At 33.3% G+C, this 17,982-nt stretch overlaps 4 protein-coding genes across 4 annotated transcripts; 2 read left to right on the forward strand and 2 right to left on the reverse strand.

The window, feature by feature from the left end:
* The first annotated feature begins 5 nt into the window (after nucleotides 1-5).
* LOC100748365 (nucleoprotein TPR) lies at nucleotides 6-9,425 on the forward strand. The gene is made up of 16 exons (XM_012384924.3): nucleotides 6-335; nucleotides 612-774; nucleotides 866-1,087; nucleotides 1,167-1,726; nucleotides 1,793-2,184; nucleotides 2,267-2,526; nucleotides 2,601-3,130; nucleotides 3,210-3,734; nucleotides 3,820-4,292; nucleotides 4,375-4,821; nucleotides 4,908-6,908; nucleotides 6,988-7,398; nucleotides 7,480-7,845; nucleotides 7,923-8,106; nucleotides 8,192-8,515; nucleotides 8,592-9,425. The coding sequence occupies exons 1-16, from the start codon at nucleotides 164-166 to the stop codon at nucleotides 8,702-8,704; spliced, it is 7,143 nt and encodes a 2,380-aa protein (XP_012240347.1). The 5' UTR covers nucleotides 6-163; the 3' UTR covers nucleotides 8,705-9,425.
* A 35-nt stretch (nucleotides 9,426-9,460) lies between these two features.
* Nucleotides 9,461-11,803, reverse strand: LOC105680692. Its single transcript, XM_012384898.3, has one exon. It carries the CDS (start codon nucleotides 11,141-11,143, stop codon nucleotides 10,649-10,651), a length of 495 nt encoding a protein of 164 aa, XP_012240321.1. The 5' UTR covers nucleotides 11,144-11,803; the 3' UTR covers nucleotides 9,461-10,648.
* A 3,140-nt stretch (nucleotides 11,804-14,943) lies between these two features.
* Nucleotides 14,944-15,724, forward strand: LOC100748726 (vascular endothelial growth factor A-A-like). The gene is made up of 2 exons (XM_003489015.4): nucleotides 14,944-15,081; nucleotides 15,173-15,724. Exons 1-2 carry the CDS (start codon nucleotides 15,014-15,016, stop codon nucleotides 15,507-15,509), a joined length of 405 nt encoding a protein of 134 aa, XP_003489063.1. The 5' UTR covers nucleotides 14,944-15,013; the 3' UTR covers nucleotides 15,510-15,724.
* On the reverse strand, nucleotides 15,270-17,922 carry LOC100748606 (dynein assembly factor 4, axonemal-like). Its single transcript, XM_012384892.3, has 8 exons — nucleotides 17,766-17,922; nucleotides 17,455-17,692; nucleotides 17,183-17,381; nucleotides 16,591-17,089; nucleotides 16,416-16,516; nucleotides 16,192-16,345; nucleotides 15,914-16,123; nucleotides 15,270-15,366 (listed from the first exon to the last, which is right to left on the reverse strand). Exons 1-7 carry the CDS (start codon nucleotides 17,886-17,888, stop codon nucleotides 15,917-15,919), a joined length of 1,521 nt encoding a protein of 506 aa, XP_012240315.1. The 5' UTR covers nucleotides 17,889-17,922; the 3' UTR covers nucleotides 15,270-15,366; nucleotides 15,914-15,916.
* Between the last annotated feature and the right edge of the window lie 60 nt (nucleotides 17,923-17,982).

Raw genomic sequence — 17,982 nt, forward strand, 5'->3', positions numbered from 1 at the left:
GGATCCGCGTCAGTTCGATAAAAGCCATAGTGATTTACAGGGAGAAAGGTGATATACATTGAATGTTTGATCAAATGTGTCTTCGATCGAGCCTGATTATTAATAAGGTATTAACTCATCATTGAAGAAAGATTTTCTTGATTGAGCAATATCGAACGAAAAGATGGAGAAAACAGAAGAGAACGAACATAATGTGTTGAGAGAAGTTTTAACTGAAGAAGAATTAACGCAAGTTCCTGACTCACTTGCAAAAAAGCTTAGTGCTTATTTCAATGAAAAATTCGAACAGTACATTACAGCAAAAGCAGTTTTTGAAACTAACAGAAAAAATTTTGGTAAGTTCAAATTGAATTTTATATTTTTTATTACTATAACGGTTGACTAGTTTATTTACACAAAGGAGATAACCTCTCCATTGGAATGTGCCGCATTCATTAAATAGTTTACATTAAATATCTTATTACATATATAAAAGAAACTTTGCTATAAAAAATTTGATGGCCAATTTTATTATTTAACTATATGTATATTACAAAGTCTTTATTTTTGTAATATTAATGAAATTGGGTTATTAAAAATGAACAAAATTTTTATTTTTGAAATTTTATTAGACCAAACTTTAGATAAACTACAAAAGGATTTAACAGAAGAAAAATCAGAGTCTGAAGAATGTAAGGGAAAACTTGAATTGGCAGAAAAATATACTACTGAACTACAAACTAGTTTAGATCAAACTAAAGGTGAAATACAAAAACTACAGGAGACTGTTAAAAGGTACATGTTGTTTATGTGTTGTTATAAAAAAGTATTATTATATATGCACAATACATATGATTATAATAATTAATTATTTAATTATTTACAGATTAGAAAAAGAAAATGGTGATTTGCGTCGCCATAGAGATACAGTTGTGGATGAAAGGGATGCATTGCAATTACAAGTTGAAAGGCGAGATAGAGAAATTGAGAGAATGCATACTGAACTATCTTCTTTGGGTACTCAATTGCGAAATGCTGTTGCTGCAAAATGTCAAGCTTTAGCAGAAACAGAAGAAATTCGAAGTCTTGATATGACCCTTGAATTCAAGTATGTATTTAGATAATAAATATTTCATAATGGACTCAAATCTTCACAAAATTTTAATATGTTATTTGAAATATTTTAGAGAAAAACGTTTAGAACAAGAAAGGACTCTTTTATCACAGCAAATGGCTAGTCTTGAAGAAGAATTGGCAAAGAGAATGTCAGAATTACAGTCAACAAGAGCAGAAGCTTCTGCACGAGCGCTCTTAACAGATACACGTTTGGCACAACGTGATGAAGAATTGCGTATTGCGAATGAAGCAACAGCACAGTTACGAGAATTATACACATCCCTTCAACGACGCTGCGATGAACTATCTCAAAAATTAGAAGAACAACGTACACACGAAATTTCTATGCATGCTTCTTATCGAGAAGAAATTAGTGCCCAGACTAGATTAGCAGATCTTTATAAAGGCATGGCAGATGAAGCAAATGCAAAAGCTGAGGAATTTAGTAATGCAGTTAAAGAACTTCAGGAATTACTAGAACATGCTACTGAACAGTATGGAACGCTAGAGACAACACATAATCAACTTCAGTTACAACATAAGCAAGAGTTAGTAGAAAAAGAACAGAAGATAGATGAGCTTTCAAAAGAATTAAATCATGCAAATGAGTTATTGAAAAATATTAAACAAGGTAATTAGTTTATTGTTATCTTTGTAGAATCTTATTTGTCTAATAATCATACAATTCTTTTAACAGAACGGCTAGATCAAGCTGTTGAACAGCTTGCACCTACAGCAGCTATAGCTAGTCGGGTGCTTAGGAAAGGCTTAAGCCTTACTCAAATTTATACACAATTAGTAGATGTAACAAATGAGTTGACTTCAGAACGAGAAGAAAATGGACGTCTAAAATCACAAATGGACATCATTTTACGTGAATTAGAAGAGAAGGCTCCTGTTTTACAACAACAACGTGAAGATTATGAAACCGCGATGGCAAATATTGGTACATTAACATCAAGATTAGATGAACTTTTAGTAGAAAATCATAGACTACAAGAAACAACTGATGAAGCAAATCGCATTGCTAAGCACCATACTAAAGAAAATCAAAGGCTAAAAACAGAAGTATCAGATTTAGCTAGACAGGTAAGCAATTAAAGCTAGATGTACATGCTTATATATCTTTGAGTATATAATGAAATTTGTATGCAATATTTGCTATTTTTAGGTGTGCTTCCTTTTAAAAGAAGTCCAAGAGAGTAGAACTAGTGCAGCTGTTGATACAAGTGAATTTTCAATGGATATGGATAATCTTGCTTCATCTGAAATCATTAGTAAAAAGCTTGTTACTTTTAAAGATATTGAAGAGTTACAAGAAAATAATCAGAAGTTATTATCAATAGTTCGTACACTATCATCAAGACAAGAAGAAATAGAAAGAGCAACAGATGAAATAAATTCTGGCGAAATGAAAGAAAAATTAGAGAGGTCTGTAATTGTACTAAAAATGTATTACAATAATGTTTGATTTCATTTATTTTAGTTTTCCATAATTATAATAGGTACCTAGAACAATTGGAAGACATGCAAGCTGCTCAAGACAGACAAGCCAAGATGTTAGAAGGTCTTTTACGACAACGGGACATGTATAAAAATATGTATCAGCAATGTTTAAAGCAGGCAAATGTAACAGAAAAAAAAGAACTATCTATGACACAAGAAGAAGAAGAAGGGAGAGAAATTAATGGAGTAAAACCTGTTAAAGATGAAGTGGCTACTACTACTCAAGATGATGTTAATAGAGAAAAAGAATTGCAAAAACAATTAACAGAAACTGAAACTAAATTGAAACAGATTACAGATGATTATGAAACATACAAAAAAGAGAAGGCAGCCCATGAACGAATGTTAGGAGAGGAAGTAGAAAGGCTTAGAAAAGAAGCAGAAGCTCATTCAGACAGATGTTGCAGATTAAAAGCGCAGTTAGATTCGGCTAATGATAGATTTAATCTTTTACAACCAAATGTTGCTTCTTATAAGTCTCAAATAAAAGTTCTTGAAGAAAAATGTTTAAATTACAATGTGACAATTGGTATGAAATATTTGTTGTGTTCACAGATATTATGTTAAAAAAGTATTAATAACTATTGATAAGTTGTTTCTTTTTATAGGCAAACATGAGCAAAGCTTAATGATTTTAAAAGATGAAGCTTTGGCAGCTCAAACGCGACTATCTCGTGCTGAAGTACAATTAGAAAACTTACGTCGATCTCTTTCAATTTTAAGTGATTCTGAAAGTCGCCTTATGAAAGAACGTGAAACATATCAGAGAGAACGTCAAACGCAAGCTTTATTGCGAGCAGACGTTGAATCTATTAAAGCAAGTTTGGAACGGGTTCAGGCTGAGGGTCAATTACGTGCTGAACAGCGTCTAGATGATGCTACAAGAGAATGTGCCGCTTTAAGACGTCGTTTGCAGGAAGAACAAGATCGATTTAGAGAATTATCTGCACATTTAGAAAGACAACTTACTACAGCTCAAGAAAGATTAACCGAAGAACGTAATATAACCGAACAAATTCGCATAGAATTGGAACAAGCTCGTCAATCTGATTCTCAAAATGTACAACGTATAGAAGAACTTAATACGAAACTAAGACAAGCTGCTACTCATTCAATATCTAAACCTTTCACTGGTACGTGTGAAATACAGAGTTAAATTTTCATTTATTTAATTAGAGGTAATTATAAATAAAATTCTGTGCATATTTAAACTTGCAGGTGATGAACATCCTGTAAAGAGATTAAAAGAACTTGAAATGCAACTTACGACGATACAAGCAGAAGCAAAATCTTTATCCGAACAACTAAAAAGTGCACGGCAGCAAAGCCAACAATATTGCGACATTGCAGAAAGTGCAGAAGCTCAATTAAGGGAGGTAACGGCGCAACATAATAAATGTAAAGAAGAATTAGAAACTGCTTTAAAAGAAGCGCGTGTAGAAATAATATCCCTTCAAAAGAAAGTTCAAGAATTAGTAGAAGAATTAGCAAAAGTTTCTAATGGTCAACAAGAAACTGATTCAGAATTAAGAGAAAAGTTAGCTGATGCAGAGAGAAGACTTGAAGAGTTAGATGAAGTTAAAGGAGAATTGGAAATTGTAAAAGGTGATTTACATAATGCTTCAGTATCAGTTAAAGAAGCGGAAGAGAAGTATGCTAGAGAAATGGTATTGCATTCAACAGATTTGCAGGTAAACATAATCATCACTTCATTTATGCAAATAAATAAAATACAGAATGTAATGTAATTCTTTGTTATCGTCTCATTTATAGATACTAGCGAAATTGAAAGGAGATGCCCAAACTGTAGAACAAAAGATAGCAAGCTTAACTCAAGAAAGAAATGCAGCTACAGAAGCTTTAAATCTTGAGAGAGAAGCTTGTCAAGAAAGAGAGAAAAGATTACATGAAGAAATCCAAGAAATGCAACAAAGAATATCAGATCTGGATGCACAAAATGCTATTTTGCATACTCAAATTCAAGAATTAAGTGACAAGACTGCAATCATGCATAGCCAACAATCAAAGATAGCTGAACAGGGAAGTCCTGATACTAGTTTGGAAGCAATGAATCGTAGCTTTAGTGGACTTGAAGATGATTCCAAATCTGCTGAACAGTTATTAAAAGTAATGAAATATCTAAGACGTGAAAAAGATTTAGCTGTAGCAAAATTTGATGTTCTAAGAGCAGAAAATCTTAGATTGAAATCACAAGTGGAAGTTAGTATCCAAGTTTCCTTACTAAAATTTTAATTTGTATAACTTTTTAATGCAATGTAACTGTTAATACTTTTTCATTAATTTAGGTTATGGAAAAAAGATTAAAGGAAACAGAAGCTGCCCTTAATTCGGAAAGAGAAAAGTCTGAAATTAATGTAGTAACAACATCTAAACACGCAGAGCTATTGCGGAAAGTTGAAACTTTAAATGCCATCACAGATTCCAATAGAATCCTAAGAGAGGAAAGAGATAGTTTAAGTGCAAAAGTTTCAGAGCTTACCGCAAAAGTTGCAGCACTTTCTGAAGAAGTAGTACCACTTCGAGCTACGTCACGAGATTTACAAGCGAAGACTGAAGCCTTATTACAAGAAAATACAAGTCTTAAAGGAGAAGCAACTAGATGGAGACAAAGAGCTAATACATTAGTAGAAAGGGCGAACAAAACAAGTCCGGAAGATTGGCGTAGGTTGCAAACTGAAAGGGAAAATCTTAGTAAACTGCTCACATCTGAACGTGAAACACATGCTAAACGTGCGGAAGAATTAAATCAATTGAAAACAGAAAAGGGTGTATTAGAAGAACAGCTATCACTACTCCAGAAACAAGTACAAACTCAGGGAGAAGAAATTCAAAAAGCATCTGAAGAGGCACGTAAATTGGGTCAAGACTTAAACGAAGCTCTTGCTGATTCTTCTTTGAAAGCTAAGGATTTAGTAACATTAAGAAAAGAGCTTGGTGATAAAGAAGTAGTCTTGAATGACATAAAGAATAAAGAGATTCAAATAAGGAAAATAGCGAAAAAATACAAGACTCAGTTTGAAGAACTGGCGAAAACAGTAGAAGAAGAAAAGAGTAAATCTGAAGAGTCTCGAATGTCGGCTGGTACTTCTGGAAATGAAGATGTTGGTCGTATATCTCAAGAACGTGAAGATCAATTACGAGAAGAAGGCAGGCAAGAATTGCGTCAAGCAAATCTAGAATTAACATCAAAGGTTGATGAATTATCTCGTCAAATGATAGTTGTACAAAATGAAGCAGAATCGTTAAAGAAAGAGATCGATACGATGAACAGGACACGCGTTGAGAAAGAAGAACGTGTTAGACGAGCATTAACGACGGCAAGAACTGAGCTCATGCGGCTAAGAGAATCAAAGAAAATTTGCGAAAAGGAATTAATTGACTTAAAAGCTAAAGTCGAAGCTGGTGCTACCGAATCAGATACTGCTGAACATGATGCTAGACTTGCAGCACTTAAATCTCAAATGGAAAGTAGAATCTCTCGTTTGGAACATGAAAAGTCAGAAATCCAGGCAGAAAAAGAAACTCTTGTACAAAGAGTAACTCAACTACAGCGACAAGTAGCTGGTGTTAGTGGAATTAGTGCCACTACAGAACCACCAACGGCTAATATTAAACCTATGTCTGCTCGCGCTGAAACTCCATTAGCGAGTATTCGACCTATGAGTGTAGTAGTACAGTCTAGAACAGCTGCCGTTTTACCCACAACTGCAAGTGCACCAGTAATGGTTGCACCTCATCAACAGCAACAGCCACAGCAACAGGTGGTGCATACTACTGAAACGAGTTCGCCAACTAGTAGCCTTCCAGATTTTCAACCAGCTAGTACTAGTAGTAGTTCATCGCAGACAGCGCCAAATACTTTACGACAACTCGTTGTTCAACCACAATTAAGTGAATCAGCAGAATCAACGCAAAGGGAAGACCCAGAAAGTGCAGAAACACTTAGTGTACAACAACAGCAATGTCAACAACAACAACAGCAACAACAGCAGCAGACTGTTGCACTAGTTAGTCCAAGAGTGGAACAACAACAACAACAGCAACAAGCTGCTGTCAGTGATCAACAGCAGACTGTAGCTAGCAGTTCTACTCAGTCAGTAAGCACATCGCAAGCTTCGACAGGCCATAAACGTCCTAGAGCTCTTGATTCGACAGCATCAGGGTCTGGAATTGTTGAAGGTGTAGATCATAGTAGGCAGGAGCAAGTGCTTAGTCCCAAATCTAAACGGTCTAGACAAGAAATGTCATCTACTGCTAGTGCAAGCGCTTCAGAGGTCGAGTACCAGGTGAATTTAAATAATAAAAGTGTAGGAAATATTAAACAATAATTAAATATTTAGAATGATGTACTTATTTAATTTTTAGGTACCAACATCAAGCCAACGAGATCAAGATGAGGAAGTAGAAGAAGGATGTGTCGTTGTAGTAGATTGCGACGAAGGTGAAGGAGGTGGTAATCATCAGACTCAGGAAGAAGAAGAATTTGATAATGACCCATATGAAGAAATGGAAGAAGAAGAAGAGATACCTTATGAAGTGGAAGTAGAAGTGGAAAGAGATAATAATGAAGTTGAAATTATAATGGGAGAAGATTCTACAAGTGTAGAAGTTCCTAGACAAGCACAAGTAACAGTACCTACGAATCAACAGCAACAACAGTCGGAAGCAATTAGTAGTGCTGAACCAACAGGAGAACCACCTACATCGTTCGGAACTCGATCTTCACGTGGAATTGCGCCAATGCCTAGACAACAACAACAACAACATCTTCTCTTGGTATATATTCATTTTTATATACAAAGATAGGGGAATAGAAAGACGGAAATAAAGCATCTCTTTTAATGAAATGAATTTTAGCCGCAGCAAGGATATGAAGATGGTGGCGATGATAGCATAGTGCCAAGTACTCCAACTTTATTCGTACCACGTCGAGGAGACGGATTTGGAGAAGCTGTAAGTTCACCTCAAGTTCCCCAAGGACGTTTTACGTTTGGAGATTCGTCTGCACCAACAACAGCATCATCGACTCCTTCGTTATCAACTCCTTCTGGATCAGCAACTCGAACGATATTTGGGTCATCTAGTTCTGGTGTAGCACAAGTAATTCAAGAAAGTATGGATGATACGCGAATGGATCTTGCTCAATTAGAAGATGGTGGTACTGGTCGTAGTGTACCTACTACTCCTTTACAAGTTTCACCAGCCGCTGATTTACCACCTTCGGTATAAGAATAATTAAATATTTTTATATAACATTGTAGCATTTCATTTTGTCATGTAATTAAACGACGTACTTCTAGACAAGTAGTGGACCTTCAGAAGAACAGGAAACTCCAGTTTCAGTAACACCGGTATCAGTAACGGGTACTACTGATGTTACTGAGGAGCCTACAATACCAAGTATTCGTGTACTTGGTGTTGACGATCAACAACATAATCAAACTGAAATGATTACAGAATCTATTAGCACGACGCCAACTGAAGGTAATTATAAGCTATGTTAATATCAATCAAAATTCTAAATAATTGCATATTACTAAATAAATAAATTATAAATAATTACATGTAGGTATGAGCTCAGAAGGTGAAAAACGTACAGATGAAACTGGTCCTTTAATCTCTGGGGATGATGATGCAGTAGATACAGGCGAAGGAACTGAAGAACCAGGAAGTGATATAGTGGAAGATGAAGTAGAAGAAAGTCGTGAAGCGGAAGCGTCTCCATCCAGTAATACTCGGCAAAGGGCAATGGCAGCAGCTAATGCTGCAGCTGCAGCAAATGGTGCTAGAGGAGCTACGGCACGACGATCGGCAAGATCGCAAGATCGATTTAGAACGCGTGGTAGTCGACCTACACCTATTGTATGGGAAAGTCAACAACCTGGCGGTAGAGGTAAATGCAATCGTAAATGATAAATTTTGAAATAAGAATATATTTTCCTAATGTAAACATTTGCTGTGTTTCAAAGGACAAAGCGTAATGCGAGGACACGCAACAAGGGGAGCAAATAGTGAAACAGGAAGAGGACGTGGAACAAGAGGCCGGCGAATGCGATCTAAATATTCATATGCGCGATTCTAAAATTAAATAATTTTGTATACGAACTCATGCGGAAACTTTGACGTTGTTGTCTTTGCAAACGAACGGTGTAAGAAATGTTGACTATTAATATATCGACCTTCAAGACAAGGATACTTTTACTTAGCATTAAACAATATGTTTGTTGTACAGATACATTTGTCGATGTAACATTTGTTATACCTAAACTTAAATGAAACTATGATATAAGTCTTATAATGGCAGTATATATCTACCTTTTCAAATGGGAACTATATGAAATTAAAAACGTAATGTCGATTTCTAATTCTTCGGAATCTAAGGTAACATTCCTTTATTGAGGCTAAGAAATTAAATTAAAACTAAACAGCATTTAGGGTGTTTTGTTTATGTATTCTTGGAACTGACTTTTATATAATTATTATTCAAATTTCATATAATATTGATGTGGTTCATAGTACAAATGTATTTATGCAAAATATTTTGTACAAGACGTATATCATGAATTCATGTGTTGAGTTTCATAAATTACACAATGTTCGTCATAAATATTTTATTAAAAATGTTCGACAAGACATGTAACAAGTATTTTATTTTATATAAGTGCATTGCTTTTTTTGTATTTTACAAATTTAAGTATGAATTCTACTATCTTTTTCAACAGTCCTATAAGTAAGCATTAGAGACATATATTTACATATTATGTTTCAACTTCCAACTATCAATAAATAATATAAAATATCTACCTAAGTTTTATTTGTATACTTATGGTATCTGCTTAAATAGAATTTGACATTTATTATGAAATTTACTATTAGAATAAATAAAAGGTATTTATTACGTTCCACACACAGAAGATGCGTAATAATACAATATATTTTATACATCAGTCTCTTGTGTAGTTTAGTCGTATTTTAAAATAGCATTATTAATTAATACTTTTTCAGTATTCAAATATCTTGTATTGTTTGCAAAAACTTACACATAACGAGTGAATTAAAAAAATATGGCAAATATGTATAAATACTGGAGATATAATTGATTAATAAATATCAGTTTTACATGTTTTACAATACAATTAAAACGAAATCTATCAGTACTATGATTTCGATGTTACTACTATATAAATATGATAATATCACAATAATGAATATTAAACCCCTCTTCTAAAAGAGTCAGAGTGATTTCTAAAATAATAATACACTTTGGTCCCCTTTATTTCTTTTTAATATTGTTAAAAATAATTGTAAGATAGAGCACGAAATATGACTAGTTACATAAATAATTAATTTTTGTCTATTATTTTCGTATAGTGAGTTACATATAGTCAGTTATGTATGATATTATCTGAATATTTTCAATGAAGTCAATTTAATTTTACTTCTTTCTTTGTTTTTCGTTTGTGGTTTGAAAAAACAACGAAAAACTTTAATGTCTTATGCTTTGAAAATTGACTTAAATGAAAATTAACTTCATCATTTACTTTTTAATTGTTATAGAACGCCTACTTTTCTTAATTAAATCCATAATATTTCTGATAATGGGAAAGTAGAAGTTTGCTATAAATATGAATAAATCGTCAAATTTTTTCACTTCCTGAGAAGTTGTATAAATTCGTTGTGTAGCAGAACTAATAATATACATACATACATATATATTTTTTTTAAAACAGGTGTCCATCAACTATTCTATGATAATTTGATGTTGGAGAGACAATCATCACGTTGTTGGGCTGTATGCCAAGTTTCTGTGCACATAGCATCAGACACGCTTACACTAAACGTTTCCGAACTAAACCGGTAAATTAAAGTAAACTAATTCAAACAAAATAAAAACTTTAACATTCTTAATTACATATTTTGATTCATTAACAATCTTTCCTATAAATCAATACTGTGTGTTATATTTACAATTTGTTATGCAAAAGTCACTTATTTTGAAACGTCTCCCTTTAGTCTATCTGATCAACTAATTTGAAATTAAAGTTACGTTAGGCTGCTGATGCTCTAGTCGATACCGATCACTGATTCTGGTCATTTCACAGGAACATTGACCATGCTGTTCCACGCTGATCCATTGTCGTCTGTTATTAGTCCTGTTATTAGTTTCGTAACTCATTACCTCAATTTCAATTTCTTCATAATAGATCGCTGATTGTACAGGTAGACAACTCATATCTGAATTCATGCAGCATCCGGAGTGTCCGTCACATCGCTTTACGACAATATAAACAGGCTGAATGGTACTCTCCCCAGGATTCTGATGTACGTTTTGCATCAAGTCTCTCAGATGGTACGCTCGAAATTGTGGTTTTTTACAAACAAACATGCTGGACGTTTTCACTGCTTCAGATAAAGTAATCTTATTGCTATTTACCGCCGTTGATCGCACCATGTTGTCCAAAGCCAATAGGATGAGTATCATTAACTCCAATAGGAAAGTCCTCAATGACCTATTTCTCATGCCTTGTATCTGTTAATTTATACTATAATTCTTATTGAATAATGTATGTTGTATCACTATGATTATCTTTACACACACAGTTTGGGCAAATTGAAAGATTCAATTTGAATCTCACTGAAGATCACGTTCATAAATTCAAATTTTACGGCGCGATACTTGGTGAACGCGTTTGAGATGTGTCTTCTCTAGCCAAATTACACGAACCACTGATATGTAGTCGTATCAAGAGGCATCCAACTGAGACTTTCCTGCTGCCAGAAGTGTATTTATACATGGAAGAGCTTGCACACACTTCACGCAAGGTATACACGCATCGTTACATTCATGCACACGTAAAATCTGATATCCTACAATTCTGCGGTAACATTTACTCATGCATTCCTTAAACCACTCAAAATATCCCGATGCATGGGAATTGTCACACTTTCTATCGTATGCGTCATGGATTCCATCCTGGAATATGCCTTAAAGCTTAATACAGTGATGTTAAATTTTTAAAATACTATAATACACAATAATGTAATATACAATAAGGAAATCATCATTTTATAACTATTTTTCAATTTAACATATTCTTCAGACTTAAATTCACACAATAAACTCTTATAATTTGCTACTCTCTTCGACATATTTGTCAATGCGATCGACTAACTTTCCGATAAGAGGATGTACGCGCTTATATCAAAGTCGAACTTCGACTTTTCTTTTATTGGTATGTTACTTGAGCAAGCTATCACTCATATACATATGAAACTTTTAATACACATTCAACAAATTCATTTCGGACAAGCTATTCATAACTCAATGGACAATCAATGATGTAAGTAAGATTGTAATAATTGCGGGAGTCACTTTTTTTTTATTGAAGTTTACGAAGATGTGGTAAGCTTTTACTTGTAAGTAAAATTGACTCATATTAATATGATTCATTGAAAGTCGAGTACAATAAATAATTGAGAAATATGCGGTTGTGTTACATCTTCCTATCTTCTACCTCCTACTATTTTCCTCATTGTTTCATAAAAAAATCTCCAGTCGATATATTAAAGGCAGGTTGTAAACTATGGTTCTGAGATTTCAAGGAACATTAATTTCTCTTATAATTTGAGACTTTTCCACAAACAAAACTGCTAGAATGATGTTTCGCGGTCGAATATTTGTTGCAAACGAAGAATTGAAGTGGTCATTTTCTCGCAACGACCCCTTTGAAATATAGTTTTAAATTGTTGGTGCAAGGTATGTCCAAGGTATGCGATGCACTCAACTGTATAAATACTTGCTTATTCTTAAGATATCTTTGAATTTACAAAATATATTTTTTATTTATCTATCTTGATCTTCATTTTTTATTAAAAAAAAAATAATAATACACAGAAAATTGAGATAAATTTTATATCTTGATTCTAATAAAACAGGTGAAGTATTCAAAATTACTTTCGATAAGAATGTATTAGCTATTTCCTCTTTCATAAAATGTATTCCGCATTATCCAATTCATTAGATATATTTTTTGTGTAAATTTCGTTTATGTACATTTCGTCTGTTAAAATATAATTATGCTGATTGTAACGAACAGAACAAATTAAATAAAACAAGTTTTCTCCTGTTTTTCCGCATGAGATCTATTCGTGTATATAAATATGTAACTGTTATTTAGATATTTATTTATTCTCGCGAAATTACGCGATTATTTTACCATTCGTTATATTATATAAAGATATACATCAATATGATAATTAAATTCAATCGACTATACATACTGTTCGATTTACACACGTGAAGAGTAATACATTGACTTTGCAATTATTCTCAATGAACTCTTATCTCTGGACTATGTTTGATAAAAGACCAGTGATACTAAGAATAGAAATGCAATAGAGATACAAAGAATAGGAAAGAGACAAAAAGTTTGCTTGATTGAATAAAATTTTTATGAAATCAGAAACTATTTAATCTTCAAATATAAGCACTATACCGAGTACATTTACTTTCTGATCGCGGATATAATTACATGAATCATCGGTCAACCATCATTTCAAATTTCCAAATGGTTACTTGTAAGAGAGTAGAAATTCGTTTGTATCTTATTTTGACAATTCGCCATACAATTAATTTTCTCCCAGTTTTCTGTTTTATATTTTGTAAAAGCCTCTTATATGCTTCGTACATATATACTTGTCCTCATCTTATTCTTCATAATAATTGCTTTTTATTCATATTTTTATTGATTAATCTATTTACTGGTACAGAAAGAACATCTTTCTTAAGAGGTATTAATGTATTTACTACGACATTATAATTTCAGTTATAAGAGATATAATTAATAGCAAAATTGTGGGTGTGACGATTAGTAATTTCACGGATTCATTTGACGTAACGGGATAGCCCTCATAGTGCAAATAAAAATAAAATATATAATGAACGTGTTAGTGCTAGAAGTCACGTAATTCTTAAATGAGATTAAAATAATCAACTAGAAAATTTTGATTATGTAAGGAGAAAATAAGAATAAAGGAACTAAAACAACATTTTTTTAAAAAAGCACAATAAAATTTCTAATAATGCTATTTCTTAAATAGATGATCTTAGATAGATGATTTAGTAGATAGATGTCTTCAATGATCAAGGCTATCAACCGATACACCTACACACAAAATTCCATTAACGGTTCATAGATTCGTAACTTCGCATACCATTGAGTCAGTTCCATGAATAGCTGTTAACGGATATTCGTAACATGAGTTTCGATTTGTGCAACCGATAGTCACTCTCACCTTCCATATAAAAAATTTTCGGAAACAGATATATTATTCATTTGATAAATGGCAACATAAAAAATTATCTTTTACTATTTATACATCGTGTAAAAATGAAAAGAACATCATGAGTAAATTTTGCAATCAGACACTTCGCAGACGATTGCAATGACTCACTGCAACCTGTCGCATCATATAACACTGGAGACCAGAGAGGGTCGAGATACTTCATGCCATGCCGCTATATTAAGCAGTTTCTTTAACTTAATTATACAGATCTGCTGACATCTAATCGTTCCTCTGAATAAAAATTAAAAATATAAATATTTATGTGAATTATTACTTTCGTAATAACGATTGAATATTAGATTTAAATTGTCTTTTTTTAATTTCTTAAATAGTTCATAAGTTTTTTAATAGAGTAAGTCAGTGAAAATAAAGTCACTGAGACTTCCATAAGAATTATTTGAGAGCAAGAAGGATCGAACAAAATGCATCGATGCACGAAAAACAGTGCTTGGGATGCAACCGGTACCTACACGAAGAAGAAAATCAGAGGGTAGATGATAATTTGACTGATGACTGGTAGAAATTTGTCAGATTCAAAGTATGGAAAGGAAAGGGAAATACGATGAAAGGAGAAAATGAGAGAAAGAGGAGGCAATTGATGAAGAAAGGATGATTAGTCACGCGACGTAACATGGTCCCAGTTCGAGCGGGAGGCAGGACCCACTAGTTGTAATTATAGTTATCTTTGCGATGTTCTCGGAACGCTTTGCTTCAAGTCCTCCTCGAGCTTACCGAGAAATGAGAGAGAGAGAGAGAAAGAGAGACGGTGCGAATTGCCGTAGGACGAGACAAAACAATACGGCCAAAGGTAGATCAACGAAGAAAGATGATGAGAAATCGGAAAAAGAGGGGAGGCAGAGGGCATCGGGCCGAGGATGAAAGTTACATATATATAGCAGGAGAAAGAATTCAGATCACAGAAGAGTAGTCGCAGTTCTCGACCCGGACAATTGCGAGTGAAATCAATCAGGACGTGTTGATTTTCAATTAAAGTAGAATTCTTTTTCACCAAAATCCCATTTAATACTAAGAAAGAACTGAAAATATGAGAAGCTATATTTTACTGTTCATTTCTATCCAGCTTGCCTTTGCTACAATTGGCAGACATCATAGGTAAATTATATTATATCTATATATAAACTCAAAGCTTATATTGGTCACATGGCTTTGACAGATCGATTAAAATAATGGACTTGATTTTCAGAGATAGCGGATTTCTGAATCACGTGCAACTAGTGCATGAATTTCGGTGTTCCATGCCACAACCGAGAGCTATACCAGTGGCAGAACTTCTAACTGTCGGCCCTAGCCCGGACGAAGTTTTTTATCCTGCATCTACCGTTTTGACACGTTGCAAAGGAGCAGGATGTTGCCCGGATCCCAAACAGATTTGTGCACCTATCGAAACCAGAAACGTCAGTCTTGTTTTCATGGTGAAACACACGATTGACCGACAACGTGACAGGCATCACGAAGTGATACATGCTTTGGAACATACAAAATGTGGGTGTGTCCATAAAGGAATGATAAAATTTGATTGATTCATTCTATTGAAATTTTTTCTTAAAACAGCAATGAAAAATACTTATGCGTTGTTATAAGAATATTATAAGTAGTTACTTAGTTACTCGTTAAAAAATCGAAATATACCAAAATATTTATAATCGCGCGATTAAATAACATTACATAATTAATTTTAATATAGGATAAGTTCCTCGATTTAATCACTCTTCTGTTGACTGTGATATTTTTATAACATAATATAAAGCACTATATGTTTTTTTTATAACACATTAATAAATGTTTTTGAATAATATATTTTTTTCATATTTAATTCCTTCTTAAACACCTTTTGCTTTATGATGCTTCGTTCCAAAAATAATAAAAACGAATAACGTTCTACCAGTTTTTTCAATTAGTCAAATAATCTAGTTCACCTACTTACTTATTAGTCTTTTACGTCGAAGTATTGTTTCGCGGCCAACACGTCACGTTTTATACTTTCATTGTTTGGTGTCAACTCTAGAGCAGCTTCTAGTTCAGGAATACCATGCTGAGGCGCAGACAATTTACAGAGGGCTGCGCCTCGTCGAGCGTGACACCTGGCCCTTGACTCTCGATTGCTTTCGCATTTCGGTTCCATTAGTTCTAGTGCCTGAAAGATAAAATGAATGTTTCAATTTATTTTTACAAGTTGAACAAATTACAATTTCAACGACTTACTTTAGAACAGTCTTCTACACATCTACAATAATTCCCTAATGCATAATGTGCTGCTGATCTATTCACATAGAGAGATGCCATTTTATCACTAATCTTAATGCCACATGTGTAAGCACTTATGGCCGCCAGATAATTTCCAACTTTGAAGAAATCACTAAAAAATAACGATAAATAATTTGTTACAATATAATTAATATAAGGCTTTATCAAAGTATCAAACGTACTCTCCTTTATCTTTTAACCATTGCGGATCTCGTTCTTCCTGTCGAAGATCTTCCGCGTTAAAACCAATTTTGCGTCTTGCTTCTACTTGTTTTTGCAACCACTGTAATTCAGTCAATATTAATATGACTTTCTTCTATAGTAATTTTAATGGTCAGAAATATAAAAAAATAATACTTCTTGTTCTTCAATGTGAGAGCTTTCCCTAGCCGGTGTTGGGAACTTCCGTTCCGAAAATGTTACGTTAATTGTACCTGTTTTTCTTGGTAATGGTACTGATTTTGAAGGTTCTTCGAATATGTTATTTCTTTTCAAAATTTTACCTTGTATCGCAGCTTCTACAGCTTCTAATCCTGGTCTCCTTTTTTGCTGTTTCTCATAAACCTTACTTAAATCTTTTTTATTTGTCGCTTTTACTATATCCGAATCTGAATCAGAATCTTGAGAACAACTGGTGTTGTTTTTGTTAATAAGAGAATCATCTCTCTTGTCTGATACCTCTATTTGAAGATTACTCTCTTGATTTATATTTACCGATTGTACTTCTATAACCTTCTGATTGTTGACAGCTTTAGATTTAAATTCTTTTATGGTGTTACTACCTTTAAATATTTCTTGCTCGGTCATCGGGCGAGATTTTAACACATCATTGTCTTTAAACCATTTTAGTGGCGGTCTTATAAAAATGATGTAAAAAGAGATTGTTAATTATATAAAATGAAGAAAAAATTTATGATATAAGAAAAAATATTTAAATTCTGGTACATACTTGTAAGCTTTTCTATTTTCTTGTATTTCTCCTTCAACATTAGAAAGAAATGGTAATTCAGCTTTCGATCTCCAGTCTTCAAATTCCTGCATAGCTTCTCTCCGGTGTGCGTCCCGTATCGCATCTATTTTATTCAGTGTAGCTGTATTGACACTGATTTGTTCTTTCACTGCTTCCTTTTGTAAATATTGACGCTTTTCTGAAGGAAGTTATGAATCGTTGGAAAATATATAAGTTATAAATTGTAACATTATTTACAATTCTCTACATACCACTCTTAAGTTTCATATTTTCTTCGGCCAGTTTTTGAGCATGTTCTAAAGCTTGAGTACGGCAATCTCGTTTAAAATCATTGTTAATATCTTGCACCTCGAGAGTAGGCCACTCCAAATTAGTGTTTGTTTTATGCAAAGCAACTATTGCTTCTTCTTCCGTCAAAGTACATTTACTTTCATTCTCAACAACATTAGCCCAAAGAAATAATTCTAATATGAATGGTGGAAAGCTGATCTGTTATTGAATTAAATATCGTATGTTATTTATATACATTTAAAGATTTAACTTTAGGAATTAAACTCTATACCTTTACGTAATTATCTATTACGAATAAGTCAACTTTTTTTGGATGGCCTTTCAAAGGTACGTTCAATATAACAAATTCTGAAGTTTGACGCCAAGAATAGTCTTTAATAACTATAGCTGGCATTTTCTTCTTCAACGCAATGTCCCATTACATGTAATTCTCGCTATCGAAGCGATGTAGATTATCGATCAAACATTTTGCGATATACAGCGCTTTA

Source organism: Bombus impatiens, unplaced genomic scaffold (genome assembly GCF_000188095.3).
Source record: "Bombus impatiens unplaced genomic scaffold, BIMP_2.2 scf_0317, whole genome shotgun sequence".
NCBI classification, from domain to species: domain Eukaryota; kingdom Metazoa; phylum Arthropoda; class Insecta; order Hymenoptera; family Apidae; genus Bombus; species Bombus impatiens.